This window comes from Chiloscyllium punctatum, chromosome 27 (genome assembly GCF_047496795.1).
Source record: "Chiloscyllium punctatum isolate Juve2018m chromosome 27, sChiPun1.3, whole genome shotgun sequence".
NCBI classification, from domain to species: domain Eukaryota; kingdom Metazoa; phylum Chordata; class Chondrichthyes; order Orectolobiformes; family Hemiscylliidae; genus Chiloscyllium; species Chiloscyllium punctatum.
In genome coordinates this window covers 13523110-13550497 of record NC_092765.1, presented here as the reverse complement: position 1 = coordinate 13550497, position 27388 = coordinate 13523110, and the positions used below count along the sequence as shown (strand labels likewise).

The 27388-nt window shown below is 51.1% G+C and overlaps 1 protein-coding gene across 1 annotated transcript in view; it reads right to left on the bottom strand.

The window, feature by feature from the left end:
- Positions 1–15174, bottom strand: part of dnajc8 (DnaJ (Hsp40) homolog, subfamily C, member 8) — a 49063-nt gene extending 33889 nt beyond the window's left edge. Inside the window, exons 1-2 of the mRNA XM_072548123.1 lie at positions 15042–15174; positions 989–1090 (exon numbers count right to left, since the gene is read on the bottom strand). Of these exons, the coding sequence (XP_072404224.1) occupies positions 989–1090; positions 15042–15131 (192 nt within the window). The 5' untranslated portion in view covers positions 15132–15174. The remainder of the gene's footprint in view (positions 1–988; positions 1091–15041) is intronic.
- Positions 15175–27388: the final 12214 nt, after the last annotated feature.

Below are 27388 nucleotides of genomic sequence, written 5' to 3'. Positions count from 1 at the left end.
TGCTCATGATATGTTGTTCATCATGTCTGCTGCCAGAATCTTGAAGCAACTGCTCTACATAGAACCTGGGCATGCCAAACGTCACTGCTGATTCATTAAAGTCTCCAACTTGTGACACATCCACATGAAGAAAGTCCATTCAGGGAGGCACCAAACAAACAGAGACTTTATCAGGAAAGTACACAGTAGTAGAAGAACAGTTGGAGAAAGCATACAAACCCCCAAAAGCCTCATACAACTGATCATCCAAGCACCACCCACCCCTACATGCGAGAGTTTGCAGATCATGCAGACTTAATTACCTCAGAACAAGAGTGACAGCATGTCAAGACATTCATGATCTCAAGGACTCTCAAAGGCAAAGAATGAGCAATAATGGAAATGAAAATAAGTAGCTTTAGCAATTGAAATAAATAGATTTGGAAGTTAGGGGCAAACTCTGGTTTAGCCTGGGAAAGAGGTCAGAAAGGGGGTTGGATTGTGTGGCCAATAAAGATAATTTCTGGCAGTATCAAAGACAATGGCTTGGACAGGTTTTGTTCTTAGCCAGTACTGAATGTTGGACTGGTACTGTGTAAAGGTGGAGGAAGGTGGGCAAGAGAGGTGGTGGTGGGGAAATAAAGCTGGTTGTTGATCGGGATATCTGTGGAACCAGACAATATTTTAAAATGATGTGGCCAAAGGAAATTTGTAGATGAAAAATATTAAGCAACCAAAATTTCAAGATTAATGGGATCACGGAGAGCAGCCTTCGCAGATTACATGGGGTACAACTGGAGAGATAAGAATTTAATCAGATAATGGCAACTCCACTCAGCTGGATAACAGAAGAGATATAAGAGGAGAATTGCACTTATTGACAAACAAAGGCAAAAGATATAGCAGTTAAAAAAGGACAAGAAAGGGTGGTCAATGACATAGGATGTCACCAGTCCAAATTGGAAATTGTCCAATTTGTCACCAGTCCATAAGTTGGAAACAGACTTACTTCGAATGGATTTAGATTGATGTAGGTGGATCCAGGTCTTGTCAGTCTTTCAATTTGCTGTTTTGGGGTCAGAACAGAGTCCCTTTTTTCAATCTGTTTCACCTGCAAGAATGTGAAAATTACAGTTACAAAACATGATTTTTAAATTATAAACATTTATGGGCACAGTATAAAACAAACTGACGATTTTGGAAAGCAAATGCAATCATTGTATCTTAAATGTGTAGAGTTGCCTACCCAATCATAGGGCTATTTTCTCATGGGGATTTAAGCTGAGAGTCACCATGTCTCGTGCGAGGCGGGAGGTTGAGAAGGGGAGCCCTTCGTGGCAAATCGCATCTGATGCAGGAATTGAACCCACACTGTTGGCATCACCCTGTATCACAACCAGCTGTCCAGTCAACAGAGCTAACCGACCCCCAATAAATATTTATATAAATGCAATGGATTGCTGTTAGACTCTTTAACATAGCAAAGCATCCTAAGGCATTTTGCAGAATATTCACCACACAAAATGTGACACCAAACCACAGAAGTAGACATTAGGATGGGTGACCAAAAGCCAGGTCCTGAGAATCGATTTTAAGCAGGATCTTAGTAAGCCAAGAGCCTTGGCAGCTCAAAGCATTTTCCTCAATGTAGAGTGATGAAAATTGGGGTGCACAAAAGGCCAAAATTAAAATAATGTAGATATCTCAGAGGCTTGTAAAACTAAAGATTAGAGCCAGAGGGATACTGTAAAACTAGACATATTTGAATACAAGGTCAAGAATTTTAAATTTGAGGCATTCCTTAACTGGAAGCTAATGTAGGTGAGCAGGTACAGAAGTGATGGCTGAATGGTTTTTGATTATAAGTTTGATAGGCAGAATTTCAGATCATCTTAAACATAGAGCATATAACATAAGTAGGCAGCCAAAAGGGGCATTGATAGTCAAGATGAGAGGCAACTAAGATATTTGTATAAACAGATACAATGATAGGAACATAATCAAGTTGCAATTCTACAATGCTATGCAGCAAGATATTGCAGCCACTGTAAAAGGAAAACAAAAACTTTAAGGGAAAGCAAGGAGGGGAAAAAAAGGCTCTTTGTACATGGAAATTAAAACGAACTTATGGCGCAGTGGTCATGTCCTTACCCCTGGACCAGGATGACTGAATTCAAGTCCCATCTGCTCCAGAGGTGTATAATAACATCTCCAAACAGGTTAATTAGAAAAATAGATTAAAATCAGGGGTATTGATATCTAACAAGAAATTCCCAAATTTATTTTGGACAATAATTTTTTTTTTAAAATTTGCTTAAATTGGACAGAAGCATATGCCTGACTTTTTCACACGTTAAAAAAAAGCAGGTTGAGATAAAATACACACTATTTAGGATATAAGCTTGTATGGTTTAAGCTGTGTGAGCCATGCATACCTAAGTGCACCTAATCTGAACCCATTCATTAGTTGAAAAGAAAACGAGAGGAGTATGATTTATATATTTTCAAGCTACTTCAAGTCCTGTTCTAATTAATCAATGCTATATAGTGCAATGAAGATCAATGCAGGGGCAAGGTGTGAATGAGAAACTTACAGTTCCGCATGCACAGTAAATGGGAACATGGCTGCGGGCCTCAAATGGTCCGACACCCAGATTACTGCCTCCATCATAATTCAGGCCAATGTCCTGCAGGACACATGCGGAGCACAGTTTTAAGGGACAGATTGAGTAGGGTGCATGTTGAGCTTCCTTTGTTAGGAAACGAGAAGGAAAAGATTCACAAAGCAAAGCCAAGAAAAATGTGTCTTCTGTATTTCTGTAGTAGGCCACATTTCGAGCATTGTTTGCCGTTTTCATCAGCACACGAAAGACGGGGTGCAGAAGAGATTTAACAGAATGTTGTCTGGATTTGAGTGGATTAGCTGTAAGCTAAGTAGGGCAAACTTCAACTGTTTTCGCGAAAGCGTCAGAAGCTGCAGGGCAACCTGATTGTAGTGTATAAAATTATAACAGACATGGATACTCAAAACTCTTATTCCCAGGGTGGAATGTCAAATACTAGGGTTCATAGGTTTAAGCTGAGAGATGAAAAGGCTTAAAACTAACGTGAGGGATAACTTTTTCACGCAGAGGGTGGTGCGTGCATGGGATAAGCTGCTTGGGGAAATGGTGGAGGTGAGTACAATTACAGCATTTAAAAGGCATCAGGATGGGTACATGAATAGGAAGAGGTTAGCAGGATATGGTCCAAATGCTGGCAAATGGGACTCGGTCAGAGTGGGATATCTCTGGTCGGCTCAGACAAGTTGGACCATAGGGTGTGTTTCCATGTTGTAACTCCATGACTCAGAGTAGCTGAAGACAAAACAAGCTGAAAGTTAAGGCTGAGAAAACAGTTCTGACAAAGAACTGTATAATAGTAGAGCAGTTCTCATGATCTGTCGTAAAATGCAGTTCAAATGTGTTTCGCTTTGTTTACCTTTTATTACCATTAAACCTATAAATCACTATTTGTATAAAATCAAAGCCACCACAGCATGCAATTAATACTGTGCATATAATACAGGATAAGCCCATACTAACAAATAAAGACCTACTTAAACTATACAAAGCAAAACAAAAACAAACTGGCTTTTAGAAGCTATTTTCCCATATATCCTCATTTTAATTCACCATTTTTTAACGGGTCAATCTTAGAAGATCCATTGTGGCCTCTGCCAGCTGTCTTCAACATTACAGATACCAAGCTTCAGCCAATTCAATTCACTCCACATGCCATCAAGAAGTAGTCAGAGGTGCGTATCAGTGCAAAGGCTAGGGATCCTGACAACATTCTGGTAATAGTATTGAAGACTTGCACTCCATAACTTGCCACTCCCCAAGACAAGCTGCTCCAGTATAGTTACAACACTGACATTTACCCAATGCTGAAAATAGCTTGCAAATATCCTGTACACAAAAAGCAGGAGAAATCCAATCTGACCAATTTCCACCCCATCAGCCTACTCTCAATTACCAGTAAAGTGATGGAAAGTGTCACCAACATTGCTATCAAGCTGCTCCTGCTCAGCAAAAACCTGATCAGTGACATCTAGTTTGGGTTCCATCAGGGTTAGTCAGCTCCTGACCTCATTACAGTCTTGGTTCAAACATGGACAAATGGTTGAACTCCAGAGGTGAGGTGAGTGTTGACAGGCCTTAATATCAAGGTGACAGTTGGCCAAAAGTGTCATCAAGGAGTCCTAACAAAACTGGAATCAAGGAGCAAACTCTCCACAGATTGCAATCATACTTAGCAAGTAGAAAGATGGTGTGGTTGTTGGAGGTTAGTCAGCCAGCTCCAGGACATTATGTAGTGTCCTAGGCTCATCTTCATTAATGACCTTCTCTCCATAAAGTCAGAAGTGGGGATGATTATCAAATATAATATTCAGCATCATTCAGATACTGAAGCAGTCCATGTTCAAATGCAACAAGATCTGGACAATATCCAGGCTTGGACTGACAAGTGGCAAGACAGACTCGTGGTACATAAATGCCAGGCAATACCCATCATTAAGAGACAATCTAACCACGGCCCCTTGATTTTCAAACATGTTATCATCACTGAACACAGACCAATACGGCATGAGTCAGGAATGCATTTGGAATAGTCCCTATTTGTCTGGATGAGAGCAGATCCAACAATAGTCAAGAAACTGGAGACCATCCAGAAAACACAACCATATGATTAGCATCACATCCACAAACATCTACTACCTTCACCACTGATGCTCAGTAGCAGCAGTCTGGACTACACCCACGATGCATTTTAGGAACTCACCAACCAATCCTTCAACAATATCTTCCAAACCCACAACTGCTTCCATTTAGAAGGATAAAGACACCAGATACCTGGGAATATCACCACCTGCAAATTCTCCTCCAAGCCACTCACCATCCTGACTTGGAAAAATATTGCCATTCTTGTTGCTGGGTCAAAACCCTGGAATTCCCTCCCTAAAGGTATTGTAAGTCAAGCCACAGCACGTGGACTACAGAGATTCAAGAAAGCAGTTCACCACCTTCTCAAGGGCAACTAGGGACCATCAATAAATGTTGGAATGGGCAAAGACTGGCCTTGCTAGTAAACCTCAGTTAATGAACAAATAAATATATCACAGTATATTCATTCCCATTATCCTAACCCGGCTTCTCCAGCAACACACTCACTTAGCAGCCTTCTTTCCAAATCCATCTCTTCCTTCCACTCACTAATCCCCTCCCTCCTTCATCCAAATTTCTCAGTCTTGCCCAGACTCAGTTTCTCATCACTGCTACCAACGAATGGCTGCAGATCTTTCTCAGCTGGCATCACTGGGATCCTTGCTGCCAGGGAAAAGTGATTGGAGCTCTGATCCTGACAGCTTGGGGGTTGAGGGAATGCTGCCTCTTGCACTACCAGGCGGTTGAGGGGGTAGCCTTCAGTGGAGCTCATGCCGACAGCTGCAGCCAAGAATAAGTAGCTGAGACCACAGTCACCCAGAACCTCCCGCAGCTGCCAGCCAGGGGATGGAACCTGAAGCCACGTGAGGCTGCAACTGACTGTGGGCCAAGTAAACCATCTGCATCAATGTCCCTAAATCCCATGTTCGAAATGCAACCAGGAAGACAGTCCAGCTGAGAAAAGCATTCTGCACACTGAACAAGGAGGCTACTGATATTGGCGGACTGGCAATAACCGGCAATGGATTAAAGAAAGAGGGGCTAAGTGATAGCTTCCCCAGGCAGGCGGAAGTCTTGAAAAAAATTTTAAAGGGGCAAAATTCTGACAGCCAAAGTTGGAAAGCTGCCAAACTGAAATTTTGCATTTCTGCATCAGATTTTCATTCCTTGTTAGATATGGAGCAAGGACAGCCATCACTGGGCACCAAGTTACCTATTGACTAAACAGCATTATACGACATTTGCGGAAAGAAATAAAATCGGTAATACATAGGTTAGGATATGGAAGGACCATCTAAAAACCTCAACTCTGGTGGGTCAACTCAAACAAAACTCCTGAAATATTAGAATAACTAGTTTTATGCCACAAGTACCAAAAACCTGGTATCATGCATACATATCAGATTCCAATAGTGAACAACTGCAGACAGCCTGTCAAAATCTAAATTTGAGTCAATAAATAATGTACTTCTAAACACTGAAAAGATACACCATCGCTGACACTTGCCAAGTTTCTCAAGCATTCCATCAAAGTACTATTTATGACCAACCAACATTCCCACAGACAGTAAACATCTTGATGATCAAAAACAGAGTAGTACAATTCTGCCATAAATTAGGAGATTGCAAACTGTCTCACATTCACATCATACCCATCAGTATGAGAAGGGTTACAAATGTCAAAAGGTAAAAATCAACAATGCTCTTTACAACATTTCTTTTGTGAAATCCAATGAAATCCCTCTTTAAAAATTCCCAATTAACTGACTCCAATCTTTTCTATAAATCCGACAAATTACTGTATATCGCACTCACCACACCCCAATTGACTAAAGATTTAATTCTTCAACAGACTGATGTGAACTTACAATGAATCAATAAGTCCCATGTAGGTGCCAATCAGGACACAAGATCTGATCCATTTTACAGGTGAGCAAATGAAAGGGTCTTTTAAATGACAACTGTCCTGACATTTGAAGAACAGGAGCACACTGAACCATTAACTGACAACCAGCTCTGCACCCAATAATCTACAAACTTCACAAGATTTTAATGCAACAACTTGATTGCTAGAGTGTGGACAACGCAACAGCTCAGTGTCAAAGTTCCAGGTACGCTGATAGTGTCCACTAGGGTATAAGGAAGTAGGCTTCACTGCTGGTGTCATTTCTCCTTTTGAACATTAAACTTAGGTTCCATCTGTCTTTTCAGTGTATTGAGATCAAGGTGGGCTTGGTTGAATAATGTACTGCACTTCCAAAGAGGAACAGAGAGTTTTGACAATGTCCAGGACACATCTACTCAACATTCAGCACTAAGAATAAGGTAATTACTAATTTTTCTGATTTAGTCTGCAAACTGGTGGCTGCATTTGCCTCCACTACAATGACAGCAATTCAGAACAAACTACTGAAGTCTTAAGGGCATGCTAAGAATATAATAAAATGCTATGGAAAGACAGGTTTTCATTATTGTAGGTGGGAGCTGCAGAATCTTTAACGTAGGTAGGTCAGCCACTGCAATCCTCATTAACTCTGCTGCTTGGAGAAACATTGGCCTACTGGAAATGCCACCAGACTGTGATGTTCTTCATGCTCATGGGTTCAAATCGCACCATAGCAGATGGAGAAGTTTGGATTCAGTTAAAAATCTGGAATATGCATAATGGCAATCATATAACTACTCTTGATCATTGTAAAAGTCACGTGGAAATCTGTTGTCCTTATCCAATCTGGCATATATGACCTTAAATTCCTCAATGTGGTTGACTTTCAATTGCCCTTGAGCAAGCCATTCAGGTCAATAAATGCTGGTTTAACCAGTAATACCTGCACCCTTTGAAAATATATAAAATCCTTCCTGCTGAAATAAGAACTACAATTTAAAAGAAAACTGCTTCTAAGTGCTTATTTGCAACATTCCCATTTTTATCCCAGATATGCAGATTCTGCAGTATCTTGCATATGCCATTTACAAGACCATCAACAGCTTTCAGAAGACTTTGGAAATGTCAGCTGGTTACATATCAGTGTGCTGTGCTTTCATTTTTAAAGCACAAAAAAAATACCATTCCAGGATTTAAATATGTAATTCAACAACAGTACAGGAAGGCAACATTGTCAAACACTGCTTTCAAACTTACGCATTGAGCCCATTTGCATTTAGGTCACTTTTTTTCAATCACCAGACATCTCAAAGCAGCACAGTGGCTAGCACTGCGGCCTCACAGCATCAGGGACCTGGGTTCAATTCTTGCCTTGGGTGCACGCTCCCCCTGTGTCTGCGTGGGTTTCCTCCCACAATCCAAAGGTGTGCAGGTCAGGTGAATTGGCCATGCTAAATTGCCCATAGTGTTAGGTGCATCATTAAATGCAAGGTAGGGAGATGGGTCTGGGTGGGTTAATCTTCAAAGGGTCGGCGTAGAACTTGTTGGGCCGAAGGGCCTGTTTCCATACTGTAGAGAATCTAATCTCAAGGTATTCCACAGTTAACTATCCACCTTTGAAGATTGCTATACTCAAAAGAAGCAGGACAGACAAAACTATCTTTCAACAAGTTCCCACGTTGTTTCACTCTAACAATGTCTGCAGAATAAACATGACTTGGAGACACCGGTATTGGGCTGCAGTGTACAGTTTTAAAAAATCACACAACACCAGGTTATAGACCAACAAATTCTCCACAATCACCTGATGAAGCAGCGCTCCAAAAGCTAGTGCTTCCAAATAAACCTGTTGGACTATAACCTGGTGTTGAGATTTTTAACTTTGGAGGATAAACAATAGCCAAAACAATGATTACAACTCCACTTCTTATCTTTAAAACACAGTTTGTATAGCCCTAATCTAGGATATTTTGCTTGTGCAGTCATAGAATCATAGTACAGAGGGGGCCTTGGGCCCACCAAGTTTGCACCAATAAAAAATACCAATCTCTGAACTATAATTCTGTGTCCTTTGAACCTGTTCCAGTAGCTAGCTGAAGGAACAGTGCTCCAAAAGCTTGTGCTTCCAAGTAAACCTGTTGGACTATAACCTGGTGTTGTGATTTTTAACTTTGTCCACCCCAATCCAACACCAGCATTGCCACATCATAGCAGAGAGTGGGGGGACACAGAGGGAGGAATAAGGAGATTTGTTTTCCCCTTCAGCCATTAGTCACAGCTGTGGGACAGCATAGTGATTCACTGGTTAGTAATGCTGCCCCACGGCACCAGGGACCCGGGTTCAATTCCCACCGCAGGTGACTATGTGGAGGTTGCACATTCTCCTTGTGTCTACGTGGGTTTCCTCCATGTGTTCCCACAAAGTTACGGGGAGGAGAGAAAGAGGTGGGTCTGGGTGAGATGTTCGGAGGGTCAGTGTGGGCTTCATGGGCCAAATGGCCTATGATTTTACTTAGCCCAATGACTTCTGTCCCCACATCCTCCACCCACTAACTCTTCCCCAGCCTCTCCCTCCCCCTCTGCCCCACCTCTCCCCGTGCCCGTCCCCTCCTCCCCCTCTCTCCTCCTTCCCGTTCCCGCTCACCCCCTCTTTCCCTCTCCCCCCACCCTTCTCTCTTCCCCCTCCTCCTCCCCCTCTCCCTCTCCCCCACCCGTCCCTCCCTCCCTCTCTTCCCCCCACCTCCCTGCCCCCCCTTCCTCTCTGCCCCCTCCCCTCCCTCTCTCACTGCCCTCTCCTGCCCCCCCCTCCCTCCCCACCCCCTCTCTCTGCCCCTCTCCTCCCCCCTCCCTCTCTGCCCCTCCCCTCCCCCATTCCCCGGCCACTCCCCCTCCCCCCTCTGCTCTTCCCACCCCTCCCCACAATCTCTGCCCCGCCCCTCTCTCTGCCCCCCCTCCCCCTGCCCTCTCCCTGCCCCTCCCCCCCCGCTCGCTCCCCACCCCCCCACGCCCTCTCCCCACCCCCCCCTCTCTGCCCTCTCCCCACCCCCTTCTGCCCTCTCCCTCCCGCTTCCCCCCCGCCCTCTCCCTCCCGCTTCCCCCCCCGCCCTCTCCCTCCCGCTACCCCCTCTCTGCCCTCTCCCCCCCTCACCCCTCCCACACCACTCTCCCCTCCCCTCACCGCCCTGTTGCCCTCTCTCACCCCTCTCCCCCAGCCCTCGCCCTCTCCACCCTCCACCACCCTCTCCCCCCTCCCTCTCCCTCACCCCTTACCCTCTCTCCTCACCCTCTCCCTCTCTCCCTCCCTCTCATACCCACCCCTCCCTCCCCCGTCTCTCCCTCCCTCACCCTTCTCGCCCTCCCTCCCCCTCCCTCGTCTCTCCCTCCCCACCCCTCTCTCCCTCCCTCCTCACCACTCTCTCCCTCCCTCACCCCTCCTCACCGCTCCCTCCCTCTCTCTCCCTCCCTCACCCCTCCCTCCCTCACCCCTCCCCACCCCTCCCTCCCCCCTCTCTCCCTCCCTCTCTCACCCCTCTCTCCCTCCCTCACCCACCCCCCTTACCCTTCTCTCCCTCTCTCCCTCACCCTTCTCTCCCGTGCTCTCTCACCCCCTCACCCTCCCTCTCTCACCACCTCTCTCCCTCCCTCACCCCTCTCTCCCTCCCCTCTCACCCCCCTCACCCCTCTCTCCCTCCCTCTCTGACCCCCTCTCCCTCCTCCTTCTCTCACCCTCACCCCTCTCTCCTCCCTCTCTCACCCCCGCCACCCTCTCTCCTCTCTCACCTCCCTCACCCCGCTCTCCCTCCCCCTCTCACCCCTCTCTCTCCCTCCCCTCTCACCCCTTCACCCCTCTTCTCCTCCCCTCTCACCCCTTCACCCCTCTCTCTCCCTCTCACCCCCCTCACCCCTCTCCCCTCCCCCTCACCCCCTCACCCCCTCCCCCCTCACCCCTCTCCCCTCCCCCTCCCTCCCCCCCCCTCACCCCTCTCTCCCTCCCCCTCTCTCCCTCACCTCACCTCACCCCCTCAGACCCTCTCCTCCCCTCTCTCCCCCCTCACCCCTCTCTCCCCTCCCCCTCTCACCCCCTCACCCCTCTCTCCCTCCCTCTCTCTCACCCCCTCCCTCTCTCCCTCCTCTCTCACCCCCCTCCCCCCTCTCTTCACCCCCTCCTCCCCTCCCTCCTCCCTCCTTCACCCCCCCTCCTCCCCTCCTTCACCCCCCTCCTCCCTCCTTCACCCCCCCCCTCCCTCCTTTACCCCCCCTCCTCCTCCTTCACCCCCCTCCTCCCTCCTTCACCCCCCTCCTCCTCCCCTCCTCCTCCCTCCTCCCCTCCTCCCTCCCTCCTTCACCCCCCTCCTCCCTCCCTCCCTCCTTCACCCCCCTCCTCCTCCTCCCTCCTTCACCCCCCCTCCTCCCTCCCTCCCTCCTTCACCCCCCCCCTCCCTCCTCACTCCCCCCTCCCTCCCTCCCTCCTCTTCACCCCCCCTCCTCCTCCCTCCCTCCTTCACCCCCCCTCCTCCCTCCCTCCCTCCTTCACCCCCCTCCTCCCTCCCTCCCTCCTTCACCCCCCCTCCTCCCTCCCTCCCTCCTTCACCCCCCCTCCTCCCTCCCTCCCATCCTTCCACCCCCCCTCCTCCCTCCCTCCCTCCTTCACCCCCCCTCCTCCCTCCCTCCCTCCTTCACACCCCCCTCCGCCCTCCCTCCCTCCTTCACCCCCCCCTCCCTCCTTCACCCCCACTCCTCCCTCCCTCCCTCCCCTCCTCCCTCCCTCCCCCCTCCTCCCCCTCTCACTCACTCCCTCCTCCCCCTCTCACTCACCCCTCTCTCCCCCTCTCACTCACCTCTCTCCCCCTCTCACTCACCTCTCTCCCCCTCTCACTCACCTCTCTCCCTCTCACTCACCTCTCTCCCCCTCTCACTCACCTCTCTCCCCCTCTCACTCACCTCTCTCCCCCTCTCACTCACCTCTCTCCCCCTCTCACTCACCTCTCTCCCCCTCTCACTCACCTCTCTCCCCCTCTCACTCACCTCTCTCCCCTCTCACTCACCTCTCTCCCCCTCTGTCACCCTCTCACTCACCCCCTCTCCCTCCCCCTCTCCCACCCCCCTCTCACCCCCTCTCCCTCCTCTCTCACCCCCCTCTCCCTCCCTCTCTCACCCCCCTCTCCCTCCCTCTCTCACCCCCCTCTCCCTCCCTCTCTCACCCCCCTCTCCTCCCTCTCTCACCCCCCTCTCCCTCCCTCTCTCACCCCCCTCTCCCTCCCTCTCTCACCCCCCTCTCCCTCCCTCTCTCACCCCCCTCTCTCACCCCCCTCTCCCTCCCTCTCCTCCCCCTCCCTCTCTCACCCCCTCTCCCTCCCTCTCTCACCCCCCTCTCCCTCCCTCTCTCTCCCTCACCCCCACCCTCTCTCACCCCTCCCTCCCTCCCTCACCCCCCCTCCTCCCTCCCTCCCTCTCTCACCCCCCTCTCCCTCCCTCCCTCTCTCACCCCCCTCTCCCTCCCTCTCTCTCTCACCCCCCTCTCCCTCCCTCTCGCACCCCCCTCTCCCTCCCTCCTCTCTCTCCCCCCTCTCTCACCCCACTCCCCCTCCCTCACCCCCCTCACCCCTTTCTCCACCCGCCCTCTCTCACCCGCCCTCTCTCACCCGCCCTCACCCCTCTCTCCCTCCCCCTCTCACCCCTCTCTCCCTCCCTCTCTGACCCCCTCTCCCTCCATCCTTCTCTCACCCCCCTCACCCCTCTCTCCCTCCCTCTCTCACCCCCCGCACCCCTCTCTCCCCCCGCACCCCTCTCCCTCCCTCACCCCGCTCTCCCTCCCCCTCTCACCCTCCTCACCCCGCTCTCCTCCCCCTCTCACCCCCCTCACCCCTCTCTCCCTCCCCCTCTCACCCCCTCACCCCTCTCTCCCTCCCTCTCTCAACCCCCTCACCCCTCTCTCCCTCCCTCTCTCACCCCTCTCCCCCTCCCCCTCCCTCCCTCTCTCACCCCTCTCTCTCCTCCCCCTCACCCTCCCCCTCCTCCCTCTCACCCCCCTCACCCCTCTCTCCCTCCCTCTCTCACCCCCCTCACCCCTCTCTCCCTCCCTCACCCCTCTCTCCCTCCCTCTCTCACCCCCCTCACCCCTCTCCCTCCCTCTCTCACCCCCCCTCACCCCCCCTCCCTCCTTCACCACCCCCCTCCTCCCTCCCTCCCCCCTTCACCCCCCTCCTCCCTCCCTCCCTCCTTCACCCCCCTCCTCCCTCCCTCCCTCCTTCACCCCCCCTCCTCCCTCCCTCTCTCACCCCTCTCTCCCCCCTCCCCCTCCGTCTTCACCCCCCCTCCTCCCTCCCTCCCTCTCCCCCCCCCCCTCCCTCTCCCTCCCCCCCCCTCCCTCTCCCTCCCCCCCCTCCTCCCTCCCTCCCTCTCCCTCCCCCCCCTCCTCCCTCCCTCCCTCTCCCCCCCCCTCCCTCTCCCTCCCCCCCTCCTCCCTCCCTCCCTCTCCCTCCCCCCCCTCCTCCCTCCCTCCCTCTCCCCCCCCCCTCCCTCTCCCTCCCCCCCCCCTCCCTCTCCCTCCCCCCCCTCCCTCTCCCTCCCCCCCCTCCCTCTCCCTCCCCCCCCTCCTCCCTCCCTCCCTCTCCCTCCCCCCCTCCTCCCTCCTCCCTCTCCCCCCCTCCCCTCCCTCCCCCCCCTCCTCCCTCCCTCCCTCTCCCTCCCCCCCCTCCTCCCTCCCTCCCTCTCCCCCCCCCCTCCCTCTCCCTCCCCCCTCACCCCCCCTCCTCCCTCCCTCCCTCTCCCCCCCCCCTCCCTCTCCCTCCCCCCTCCTCCCTCCCTCCCTCTCCCTCTCCCTCCCCCCCTCCTCCCTCCCTCCCTCTCCTCTCCCTCCCCCCCCTCCTCCCTCCCTCCCTCTCCCCCCCCTCCCTCTCCCTCCCCCCTCACCCCCCTCCTCCCTCCCTCCCTCTCCCCCCCCCTCCCTCTCCCTCCCCCCCCTCCTCCCTCCCTCCCTCTCCCTCTCCCTCCCCCCCCTCCCTCTCCCTCCTCCTCCCTCCCTCCCTCTCCCTCTCCCTCCCCCCCCTCCCTCTCCCTCCCCCCCCTCCTCCCTCCCTCCCTCTCCCTCCCCCCCTCCTCCCTCTCTCACCCCCCTCACCCCTCTCTCCTCCCTCTCTCAACCCCCTCACCCCTCTCTCCCTCCCTCTCTCACCCCTCTCCCCCCTCCCCCTCCCTCCCTCTCTCACCCCTCTCTCCCCTCCCCCTCACCCTCCCCCTCCCTCCCTCTCACCCCCCTCACCCCTCTCTCCCTTCCTCTCTCACCCCCCTCACCCCTCTCTCCCTCCTCTCTCACCCCCCTCACCCCTCTCTCCCTCCCTCTCTCACCCCCCTCACCCCTCTCTCCCTCCCTCTCTCACCCCCCTCACCCCTCTCCCTCCCTCTCTCACCCCCCCTCACCCCCCCTCCCTCCTTCACCACCCCCCCTCCTCCCTCCCTCCCCCCTTCACCCCCCTCCTCCCTCCCTCCCTCCTTCACCCCCCCTCCTCCCTCCCTCCCTCCTTCACCCCCCCTCCTCCCTCCCTCCCTCCTTCACCCCCCCTCCTCCCTCCCTCCCTCCTTCACCCCCCCTCCTCCCTCCCTCTCTCACCCCCCCTCCTCCCTCCCTCTCTCACCCCTCTCTCCCCCCTCTCCTCGTCCTCACCCCCCTCCTCCCTCCCTCCCTCTCCCCCCCCCTCCGTCCTCACCCCCCCTCCTCCCTCCCTCCCTCTCCCCCCCCCCTCCCTCACCCTCCCCCCTCCCTCTCCCTCCCCCCCCTCCCTCTCCCTCCCCCCCCTCCTCCCTCCCTCCCTCTCCCTCCCCCCCCTCCTCCCTCCCTCCCTCTCCCCCCCCCCCTCCCTCTCCCTCCCCCCTCACCCCCCTCCTCCCTCCCTCCCTCTCCCTCACCCCCCCTCCTCCCCCCCTCCCTCTCCCTCCCCCCCCTCCCTCTCCCTCCCCCCCTCCTCCCTCCCTCCCTCTCCCTCTCCCTCCCCCCCCTCCCCCCCCCTCCTCCCTCCCTCCCCCTCCCCCCCCTCCCCCCCCTCCTCCCTCCCTCCCTCTCCCTCCCCCCCCTCCTCCCTCCCTCTCCCCCCCTCCCTCTCCCTCCCCCCCCTCCTCCCTCCCTCTCCCCCCCCCCCCCTCCCTCTCCTCCTCCCCCCCCTCCTCCCTCCCTCCCTCTCCCCCCCCTCCCCCCCCTCACCCCCCTCCCTCCCCCCCCCCTCACCCCTCACCCCCCTCCCTCCCCCCCTCTCCCTCCCCCCTCCCTCCCCCCCTCTCCCTCCCCCTCCCCTCCCCCCTCCCTCCCCCCCTCTCCTCCCCCTCCCCCCCCCCCTCCCTCAGGACTATCTCTAGGCCTCAGGCTGCAGCCGCGCTTTCCTGAAGAGAGAGTGAAGTCTCTGGGCGCTGTTTTGGGGGAATGGTTTCAGTTCCGGTCCCTCCTTTTCCACCTTTCCGGCCCGTCCAGCCGCCTTTACCTCGGTCAGAAAGAGTTTGAAAGCCTCCTCTCCGCCGGTATCTCCCGCGGGGGCCAGGCTGCCGGAGGCCGCTCCGCTCTGAGTCGCCATTTTGCCGCCGGCCGCCGGCCGCCTCCCGGTGAACCACGTGACCCGCGGCCCCGCCCTCCAGGTGGCGCTGCTGAGCGCTGGTCCCCGCGGGATGATTGACAGGTGCCCAGCCTGGGACTGCACTGACAGAGGATAGAGGCAGCAGCAGCAGCAGCAACCTGTCTGCCTACCTGCCTGGTCTGGGCTGGGATGGGCAAAACAGGGCTCCTGTTAGTCCAGTCTATGAATAAAGGCAGCAGCAACCCTTTTCCCTGCTCTGAACTCCTGCTAGTCCAGGCTGTGAAGAGAGGCAGCAGGAGCACTCTGTCTGTCTCTGGACTGGACTGGACTGGGCAGAGCTCCTGCTAGGTAAAAACAATGACTGCAGATGCTGAAAACCAGATTCTGGATTAGTGGTGCTGGAAGAGCACAGCAGTTCAGGCAGCATCCAACGAGCAGCGAAATCGACGTTTCGGGCAAAAGCCCTTCAAGCTCCTGCTAGTCCGGACCATGAATAAGTGCAGCAGTGGTGTGGGATGTAGGTAAAGCAGTGTTACTTTTGCAATCATAATTACTTATGCAAGGTAAATGAACTCACACCAGTGTATAATTGTTTTAACCAAGAGCTGAGTCAACAAGAATGAAAACTATGTGAAGGAAATATATAATTGTTGTTGTATTAGCTAAAACGTGCATACAAGACCGAAATGTGCCTGCAAACAATGGTACAGACAAATAGATAAGGTTCTGTGAGGGAAGGGGGTGGAGGTTAAGCTAGATATGCTTGTACAGACAGTTATCATAAGTATTTGTTTCCCGCTTCTGCAAAAACAAAAACAAACCACATTTAAGAGGTCATAAGGCTCAGTGTGGATGAAGAATGGGAGGAAATGTTACAAGCAAGGGAAACAGATGGTAGTGAAGGAGAATATACCTAACGATGGGCCACAGCAGGATGTGGTGAAATGGCCTAGTAAAATTTGTACTTTGTTATGCACAAGGCCGGATAAGGCAAGAGATAAACAATAGTAATGGGCACCAGGTTTGGAGTAGTGGGAGAAGGGAAAGAGAAGAGAATCCTATATAAGATATGTACTTGCTAAACGCTGCGTGTCTAGTTTAGGCACCACGCTTGCAAGTGTATAATAAACAATACTGTTGCTACAGATCTTGTCTTGGACTGAAATTATTGAAGTGAGTGAGCTTCGTTTCTCACAGTGGTCTCTCTGCTCTGCTCTGAACTGCTATGAGTCCAGGCTGTGAATAAAGGCAGCGGCAGCCTGTCTGTCTGCCTGATCTGAGCTACTATCCATCCAGGCAGTGGATGAAGCTACAACAACTTGGTCTTAACTCCCAGGCAGAAGTGGGTACCGCAGATGCTGGAGATTAGAGTCAAGATTAGAGTAGTGCTGGAAAAGCACAGCAGGTCAGGCAGCATCTGAGGACCAGGAAAATCAACATTTCAGGCAAAGGCCCTCCATCAGGAATCTTTCCTGATGGTCTTAGCGCCTCTCTACCAGCTACCTGATAAAGGAGCAGCTCTCTGAAAGCTTGTACTTCCAAATAAACCTGTTGGACTATAAACTGGTGTTGTGATTTTTAACTTTGTCCACGTCAGTCCAACAGTGGCACTGACTGACTGAACAGGTGAGCCCAAGCCAAAGTGCTGTACCATAGGTGGGAAATCCTCGACACGTCTGCCATTCTGAATGACCATTTCTGTAGTACTGTTTTTTCCAACAGCTGTAGCATTGAGATTTGGAACAAGAGGATCAGCTGGAGACATAGAAGCGCATATGTGAAGTTGAGGACAACTTGCAGAGCTGAAGAATGTGTTGCTGGAAAAGTGCAGCAGGTCAAGCAGCATCCAAGGAGCAGGAGAATCGATGCATAAGCCCTTCTTCAGGAATGAGGAGGGTGTGCCAAGCAGGCTAAGGTAGAAGGTAGGGAGGAGGGACTTGGGGAGGGGCATTGGGAATGCGATAGGTGGAAGGAGGTTAAGGTGAGAGTGATAGGCTGGAGAGGGGGTAGGGATGGAGAGGTCGGGAAGAAGATTGCAGGTCAAGAAGGCGGTGCTGAGTCCGAGGGTTGGGACTGAGATAAGGTGGGGGGTGGTTGGAAAGTGAGGAAGCTGGAGAAATCTGCATTCATCCCTTGTGGTTGGAGGGTTCCTAGGTGGAAGATGAGGCGCTCTTCCTCCAGGCGTCGTGTTGCCATGGTCTGGCGATGGAGGAGGCCAAGGACCTGCATGTCCTTGGCGGAGTGGGAGGGGGAGTTAAAGTGTTTGGACACGGGGCGGTTGGATTGGTTGGTGCGGGTGTCCCAGAGGTGTTCTCTGAAATGTTCCACAGGTAGACGGCCTGTCTCCCCAATGTAGAGGAGGCCACATTGGGTGCAGCGGATGCAGTAACTGATGTGTGTGGAGGCTGCCCCACCGAACTCATCTCTGCATACCTCGACACAGTCCTGTCCCCCTTAGTCCAAGAACTCCCCACCTACGTTCGGGACACCACCCATGCCCTCCACCTCCTCCATGATTTTCGCTTCCCTGGTCCCCAACGCCTTATCTTCACCATGGACATCCAGTCCCTGTACACCTCCATCCCCCATCATGAAGGACTCAAAGTCCTCCGCTTCTTCCTTTCCCGCCGTACCAACCAGTACCCTTCCACTGACACCCTCCTTCGACTGACTGAACTGGTCCTCACCCTGAACAACTTCTCTTTCCAATTCTCCCACTTCCACCAAACCAAAGGAGTAGTCATGGGCACCCACATGGGCCCCAGCTATGTCTGCCTCTTCGTTGGATATGTGGAACAGTCCATCTTCCGCAGCTACACTGGCCCCACCCCCCACCTTTTCATCCGCTGCATCGATGACTGTATCGGCACTGCCTCGTGCTCCCACGAGGAGGTTGAACAGTTCATCCACTTTACTAACACCTTCCACCCCAACCTCAGATTCACCTGGACCGTCTCAGACTCCTCCCTCCCCTTCCTAGACCTCTCCATTTCTACCTTGGGCGACGACTCAACATGGACATTTACTATAAACCAACCGACTCCCACAGCTACCTAGATTACACCTCCTCCCACCCTGCCCCCTGTAAAAACGCCATCCCATATTCCCAATTCCTTCACCTCCGCCGCATCTACTCCCAGGAGGACCAATTCCAATACCGAACAACCCAGATGGCCTCCTTCTTCAAAGACCGTAATTTTCCCTCAGATGTGGTTGATGATGCTCTCTACCGCATCTCCTCCACTTCCCGCTCCTCTGCCCTTGAACCCCGGCCCTCCATTCGCCACCAGGTCAGAACCGCACTGATCCTCACCTACCACCCCACCAACCTCCAGATACATGGTATCATCCTTCGTCATTTCCGCCAGCTCCAAACAGACCTCACCACAAGGATATATTTCCCTCCCCTCCCCTATCAGCGTTCTGGAAAGACCACTCCCTCCCCGACTCCCTCGTCAGGTCCACACCCCCCACCAACCCAACCTCCACTCCGGGCACCTTCCCCTGCAACTGCAAGAAATGCAAAACTTGCGCCTACACCTCCCCCCTCACTTCCCTCCAAGGCCCCAAGAGATCCTTCCATATCCGTCACAAATTCACCTGCACCTCCACACACATCAGTTACTGCATCCGCTGCACCCGATGTGGTCTCCTCTACATTGGGGAGACAGGCTGCCTACTTGCGGAACGTTTCAGGGAACACCTCTGGGACACCCGCACCAACCAACCCAACCGCCCCGTGGCTGAACACTTTAACTCCCCCCTCCCACTCTGCCAAGGACATGCAGGTCCTTGGCCTCCTCCATCACCAGACCATAGCAACACGACACCTGGAGGAAGAGCGCCTCATCTTCCACCTAGGAACCCTCCCACCACAAGGGATGATTGCAACTTTCTCCAGCTTCCTCATTTCCCCTCCCCCCACCTTATCTCAGTCCCAACCCTCAGACTTAGAACCACCTTCTTGACCTGCAATCTTCTTCCTGACCTCTCCGCCCCCACCCCATTTCCGGCCTATCACCCTCACCTTCACCTCCTTCCACCTATCGCATTCCCAACGCTCCTCCCCCAAGTCCCTCCTCCCTACCTTTTATCTTAGCCTGCTTGGCACACCCTCCTCATTCCTGAAGAAGGGCTTATGCGTCGATTCTCCTGCTCCTTGGATATTGCCTGACCTGCTGCGCTTTTCCAGCAACACATTTTTCAGCTCTAATCTCCAGCATCTGCAGTCCTCACTTTCTCCTAGACAACTTGCAGAGCTTGGTTTCTGATGTGGTCACCCTGCAGACAAAGGAGCTGCAGGCAGATTAAAGGAGCCGCTCCCTCACCACCAGACGCCTGGAGGAAGAACGCCTCATCTTCCGCCTCGGAACACTTCAACCCCAGTGCATCAATGTGGACTTCAACAGTTTCCTCATTTCCCCTTCCCTCACCTCACCCTAGTTCTAAACTTCCAACTCAGTAACTGTCCCCATGACTTGACCGGACTTGTCCTACCTGCCTATCTCCTTTTCCACCTATCCACTCCACCCTCTCCTCCTTGACCTATCACCTTCATCCCCTCCCCCACTCACCCATTATACTCTATGCTACTTTCTCCCCACCCCCACCCTCCTCTAGCTTATCTCTCCACGCTTCAGGCTCACTGCCTTTATTCCTGATGAAGGGCTTTTGCCCGAAACATCGATTTCAAAGCTACTTGGATGCTGCCTGAACTGCTGTGCTCTTCCAGCACCACTAATCCAGAATCTGGTTTCCAGCATCTGCAGTCATTGTTTTTACCGAGATTAAAGGAGCTAGGCAGGCAGACAGAAAAGTCAAAGAGGGCATCCCCGCATTTCTGTGTTGGAAAACAATGACAGTGAAAGTTCCACTGGTGAAAGCGACAAGGGAAAGTGTCATGGCACTGTGAGTGTTTCAGCTGCACAGCACAGAACAGCAAACGTCCAAGCAAGTAGGAGTATGGTGAGGTTACAGACAGATGTTTCTGCAGACACAGATGTGACTCCAGTGTGTGGCTTCCCTAGGGCCAGGGTCAGAAATGTCACTGTGAGGCTGCAAGGCATCTTACAGGGGGAGGGTAAGAAGTCAGAGGTCGTGGTACAAGTTGGTACGAATTATATGGATGGGATGAGATCTTGCATCAAGATTTCGCAGACCTAGGCAGTGGATTAAAAGGCAGTACCCTCTCCTCCTTGACCTATCACCTTCATCTCCTCCCCCACTCACCCATTGTACTCTATGCTACTCTCTCCCCACCCCCACCCTCCTCTAGCTTATCTCTCCACGCTTCAGGCTCACTGCCTTTATTCCTGATGAAGGGCTTTTGCCCGAAACGTCGATTTCGCTGCTCGTTGGATGCTGCCTGAACTGCTGTGCTCTTCCAGCACCACTAATCCAGTATTTGGTTTTCAGCATCTGCAGTCATTGTTTTTACCTTGTTAAGAAGGTAATCAGGATACTTGTTTTAATCAGTCATGGCATAGATTATAACAGCAGGAGGGTATGTTGGAGTTGTACAATGTTTGGTTAGGCCACAGCTGAAGTACGGTTAGATTAGATTTCCGACAGTGTGGAAACAACAAGTCCACACTGACCCTCCGAAGAGTAAAACACCCAGACTCATCTCCCTACATTTACCGCTGACTAATGCGCCTAACACTAAGGGCAATTTAGCATAGCCAATTCATCTGGCCTGCACATCTTTTAGAATGTGGGAGGAAATCGGAGCACCCGGAGGAAACCCATGCAGACGCAGGGAGAACGTACAAACTCCACACATACCGTCGCCCGAGGCCAGAATGGAACCCTGACATTGTAAGGCAGCAGTGCTAACCACTGAGCCACCGTGCCGCCCTATAGTTCTGGTTGCCACATTATAAGAAGGATGTGATTGGACTGGCAGAGGTACAAGTTTATCCTGGGGATGGATGACATGGATAGGAAGTAGTGTTCCCCTTAGTTGAAAAGTTAATAACAAAGGGCATTATTTAAGGAAAGAGCTAGGAGGCTTCGAGGGGATTTGAGGAAAAATGTTTTTACCCAAAGTGATGGGAGTCTGGAAATGCACATCCTGGGAGGATAGTAGAGGCATCCTTTAAAACATGTATGGATGATCACTTGAAATGTCATATCAATCAAGGCTATTGTCCAAGTGCTGGAAAGGGGGATTAATGGACATATGTCTGTGTAGACTTAATAGGCTGAAGATCCTCATCTCTGCTTTGTCACTCTGTAAGCCCAGACCACACTTCTCCCCTTATCCACTGCCAGGACTGAGAGGAACCCTAGCTAGACTGCAGCTGGTGGTGAAACCTATATCCACTGCCACTTTGCAACACAGTTTATCAGTGCAAACTAAATTAAAACATACCATGTGAAACCTGAGCCTCTCAAATGTCTTGCCACTGCCACTCCATTCCCAGGCAACCACCCCAGTCTCCTGCACGGGTGGGAAGTGGTTTTCAAATCTCACTTTGTTGAGGATGACTTACAAACATTGTCAATTCACCTAGACACAATACCAGAAAATATTGATCTATGACAGATTGCAGCAAAGAAACAATCGTGCATTGGGCAGCATGGAATGACATGGATAACAGAATTCGAGATGTTGCTGGTAACTCATAGTTCCCAGCAACCCGTAGCAAATTCTTAGTATCACGCTGGATTCCTGGGATCCTTTCTTAAATTCCTCTATAGAAAGCTGCATTCTCCAGTTTCCAAAAATCCCTGATCGTGGAAAGGAAATGCTGCGAATCAATGAGTTCCTGAAACTGGATCAATCCCAGAGACAATCCAAAGAATCTCATCCATAACTCCAGGCCCAGTGGAATTTAAGACGCTGTGACCTTGTCTTAAGATAAATTGTTTACAGTCTTTCACATTGTGAGAACACATGGGAAGTGAAAATATCCAAAAAGTCAGATATAATTGAGATGGAAGTTATTTTCCTTGTGTCTTAAAAAGGCTGATTCTCTGGGGGACTTAGGATTCCAAGACTGCTGGTCACTCCAGCCCATAACTCATTAAACTGGCCATTTTTCCATATATGTCTTGACAGTGACTGTTACTTAACTACAGCACATACGAGACCAACCCATTCTCTTCAGCAATTAAGATCCAGAATGTTGGGGAGCCTCCCTATCAATGGAAAATATTTTCACAAAAACAAATTTGATGAAAAATCATTGCCTGGAAACGGTAAACTAGTTTCCCCTCCACTCGCCCATGGGTATGTCTATAATAAGGCCTGAGACAAGGAGTACAAATGGTCCATTCATAGGGATCCAGGAGTGTAGAGGGCCAACGGTGCTTGGCTTAGCGGTAAGACCACTTAGCTGGAATATGGTGTGGCCTCTGTGCTTGGGTCAGTGTGGGGTCACTGAGCTCGGGTCAGTGTGGGGTCACTGAGCTCGGGTCAGTGTGGGGGTCACTGAGCTCAGGTCAGTGTGGGGTCACTGAGCTCGGGTCAGTGTGGGAGTCACTGAGCTCAGGTCAGTGTCGGGGTGTTGAGCTCGGGTCAATGTGGGGTCACTGAGCTCGGGTCAGTGTGGGGGTGTTAAGCTCGGGTCAGTGTGAGGGCACTGAGCTCGGGTCAGTGTGGGGTCACTGAGCTCGGGTCAGTGTGGGGTCACTGAGCTCGGGTCAGTGTGGGGGTGTTAAGCTCGGGTCAGTATGGGGTCACTGAGCTCGAATCAGTGTGAGGGTCACTGAGCTCGGGTCAGTGTGGGGGGTTACTGAGCTCGGGTCAGTGTGGGGGTCACTGACCTCGGGTCATTGATGGGGTGTTGAACTCAGGTCAGTGTGGGGGTGTTGACTTCGGGTCAGTGTGGGCGTCACTGAGCTTGGGTCAGTGTGGGATGACTGAGCTCGGGTCAGCATGGGGTCACTGAGGCCGGATCAGTTTGAGGGTCACTGAGCTCAGGTCAGTGTGGGGTCACTGAGCTCGAGTCAGTGTGGGGTCATTAAGCTCGGGTCAGTGTGGGGTCACTGAGCTTGGGTCAGTGTGAGGTCATTGAGCTCGGGTCAGTGTGGGGGTCACTGAGCTTGGGTCAGTGTGGGGGTCACTGCGCTCAGGTCAGTGTGGGGTCACTGAGCTCAGGTCAGTGTGAGGGTGTTGAGCTCAGGTCAGTGTGGGGGTGTTGAGCTCGGGTCTGTGTGGGGGTGTTGAGCTCAGGTCAGTGTGGGGGTGTTGAGCTCGGGTCAGTGTGGGGGTGTTGAGCTCGGGTCAGTGTGGGGGTGTTGAGCTCGAGTCAGTGTGGGGGTGTTGAGCTCGGGTCAGTGTGGGGGTGTTGAGCTCGGGTCTGTGTGGGGGTGTTGAGCTCGGGTCAGTGTGGGGGTGTTGAGCTCGGGTCTGTGTGGGGGTGTTGAGCTCAGGTCAGTGTGGGGGTGTTGAGCTCGGGTCAGTTTGGGGGTGTTGAGCTCGGGTCAGTGTGGGGGTGTTGAGCTTGGGTCAGTGTGGGGGTGTTGAGCTTTGGTCTGTGTGGGAGTCTGAGGGAGAGTCTCATTTCAGTGATTGGGGCTCCAGGCTGGGAGCAACCATAGTGCCCATGTCTTTCCTCCCTACCTCTGGTCTCGAGTTGTTATAGTTTTCTACAGATGAAATAATGAAACTTTTTTTTGACACAATTTAAAAATTGATATTAAAATGCTGGCTATAATGTATTATTGTCTATTGCCCACTGTCCTTGTCCATAACAAGGGGTTGGTGATAGCCTCATGGTATTATCAGTGCACTGTTAATCCAGAGACCCTGGGAATGTGCTGGAGACCTGGCTTTGAATCCCACTACAGTAGACAATAGGATTTGAAATCATTAAGAAAAAAATCTGGATGCCAATTGTTGATTGTCAGGAAAAACTCATCTGGCTCATTACTGCCATCCTTACCTGGCCTTCCTGAAGAAGGGTTATACCCAAAGGGTCAAAATCTCCATCTCCAGATGCTGCCTGGCTTGCCATGTTCTTCCGGCCTCCTGCCTGTCTATCCTTACTTGGTCTGGCCTCCATGTGAATCCAGACCAACAATAAGGCAATTAAGGATAGGCAATAAACGCAGCGATGACCTCATCCTGTAAGCTTGGTGACTTATGTATTCTCTTTAAACCTCTCTGGCTCATGTTGTGATGGCAATCACACAATAATGTCAGATAGGGAATGCTTGGTATATTCATTCCTGATGAAGGGCTTTTGCCCGAAATGTCGATTTTGCTGCTCCTCGGATGCTGCCTGAACTGTTGTGCTCTTCCAGCACCACTAATCCAGAATGCTTGATTATTGACGCAACCACACCAAAGCAAAGGCGATACACATCAACCTGAGGATCATCTCTGACTTGGAGATGATGGTGCTTCCAAACTTAAGCCGAACTGAAGAGTGCTTTTAATGCCTAATAGTTAAGATGTTAAATTGTAAGACTCTGTCTCTGTCAAGTTGAATGCAGAAAAAAATTATCCAAAAAAAAAGCAGAGCGTTTTCTCAGGGACCTAATCAGCATTCCTCTTTCAACCAATACCCAAAACAAGCTTGACTTAGCTATTTTTTTAACTGTTGTGAAACATTGTGTATACATATTTACTGCAGTGTGACCACAATATAATTATGTAGATTCCCATAAGGAATGAACATTGCAACAGTCTAAAGGTTAACAGTTATTACTACATCCAAACTACACTTGAGACCTGAGACTAACTACACAGGGCCATTAAGAAGATCCTTCAGGAACACAAATAAATCCATTACATGAAAGCTGGTACTGTAATGTCACCCTGAACTCCAATTCCAAACCACATGTGATGTTCAGTCATTTCCTACCTGACCACTAGATGGTGCTTCGTACAGTTGAGGGAAAAGAATAAATCAGTATCTTTGCAAACACTTTCCTCTCAAACTGATCAACAGCAATATTAGATGAATTCACTTTAGATAATAATACTGGTTTCAAATTTGGTCAAGACACACACTTCAGTGTTCGGTGTAGCCTGCATGGTTTGTAGTTTGCTAAGTTGTACAATGCATTTTCAATTATTAATTTTTGATTCAATTAGAAAAACAATGCTCTAAATGCATGCAAACTGCAATAAAGCAATTTAATTATAATTACATGCACTTTACAATTATTTACCTAAGATACTAAGGTATTAGTTTTGCTAGAAACTGAATTGCAAACTTTGTAATTTTGGGATGAGGGTGGAATACAATTTCATTTCTCATTTACTGATGCTAAAACATTTCCAGTTTTAGTTCAAACTGGGAATGAAGACACTGATTAATTACTGGTCATCAAATAATCAAGACCCTGAGGTCCATAATTATCATTAACTGGAAATCTAGGGGAAGAAATCTAGGGGCACGGTGGCACAGTGGCACAGTGGTTAGCACTGTTGCCTCACAGGGCCAGAGGCCCGGGTTCAATTCCCGCCTCAAGCGACTGACTGCGTGGAGTTTGCACGTTCTCCCCGTGTCTGCGTGGGTTTCCTCCGGGTGCTCTGGTTTCCTCCCACAGTCCAAAAATGTGCAGGTTAGGTGAATTGGCCACGCTAAATTGCCCTTAGTGTTAGGTGTAGGGGAATGGGTCTGGGTGGGTTGCACTTCGGCGGGTCGGTGTGGACTTGTTGGGCCAAAGGGCCTGTTTCCACACTGTAAGTGATCTAATCTAATCAAGATGTAGTAAGTACACAGTGCCTCAGTCAATATCCAGGAACCAAAACATGATTCATACTTATATAATCATAGAATGTTACAGTACAGAAGATTGCTATTCAGCCCAAAGTGTCTGTAATGGCTCCCAAAAGAGCTCCCCAGCTAGCTCCATTCTCCAGCCCCATTTTCATAGCACTGTACATTAATCACTATCTAACTCTTTATTGAAACTTCCAATTGAATTCATCTGCACCACTCTCCCAGGAAGTATATTCCAAATCCTAACAACTCTCTCAGTAAAGACATTTCTCTTCATCTCACTCTAGCTCTCTTGCTGACAGTCTTGAAATTGTTATTCCTAGTTACTGACATACCAACTAGCGTAAGCAGAATATACTTCTTTACCCTGTCAAAATTCGACTGTCTGTGTGGAGGTTGCACATTCTCCCCGTGTCTGTGTAGGTTTCCTCTGGCTGCCTCCCACAATCCAAAGATGTGTAGGTCAGATGAGTTGGCCATGCATTAGTCAGGGGCAAATATAGGGTCAGGGAATGGATCTGGGTAGGTTACTCATTGTAGGGTCAGTGTGGTCTTGTTGGGCTGAAGGGCCTGTTTCCATACTGTAGGAAAATGTAATCTCATCTAAAAAAGCATACAGCATGCTTTCCTTCATCAGACAGGTTATTGAGTATAAGAATTGGCAGGTCATGTTACAGATGTATAAGATTTTGGTTTGGTCACATTTAGAATACTGTGTACAGTTCTGGTAACCACCTTACCAAAAGGATGTGGATGCTTTGGAGAGGGTGCATAGGAGTTTCACAAAGATGTTGCCTTTTAGAGAGTGCTAGCTATGAAATGAGTTTGAGTATGTTAGAATTGTTTTTATTAGAAAGATGGAGATTGAGTGGGGAACTGATTGGGTTGACAAAATCACGAGAGGTATAGACAGTGTCGAAAGCAAAAAGCATTTTCCCCGAGTGTGGGACTCAAGGGATAGGATGTACATGGCTTTGTGCGTGGGAAATCATGTCTCACAAACTTGATTGAGTTTTTTTGAAGAAGTAACAAAGAGGATTGATGAGGGCAGAGCGGTAGACGTGATCTATATGGACTTCAGTAAGGCGTCAACAAGGTTCTCCATGGGAAACTCATTAGCAAGGTTAGATCTTACGGAATACAGGGAGAACTAGCCATTTGGATACAAAACTGACTCAAAGATAGAAGACAGAGGGTGGTCATAGAGAGTTGTTTTTCAGACTGGAGGCCTGTGACCAGTGGAGTGCCACAAGGATCGGTGCTGGGTCCTCTACATTTTGTCATTTATATAAATGATTTGGATGAGAGCATAAAAGGTACAGTTAGTAAGTTTGCAGATGACACCAAAATTGGAGGTGTAGTGGACAGCGAAGAGGGTTACCTCAGGATCTTGATCAGATGGGCCAATGGGCTGGGAAGTGGCAGATGATCTGATAATTCAGATAAATGTGAGGTGCTGCTTGGAAAAACAAATCTTAACAGGACTTATACACTTAATGGTAAAGTCCTAGGGAGTGTTGTTGAACAAAGAGATCTTGGAGTGCAGGTTCATAGTTCCTTGAAAGTGGAGTCGCA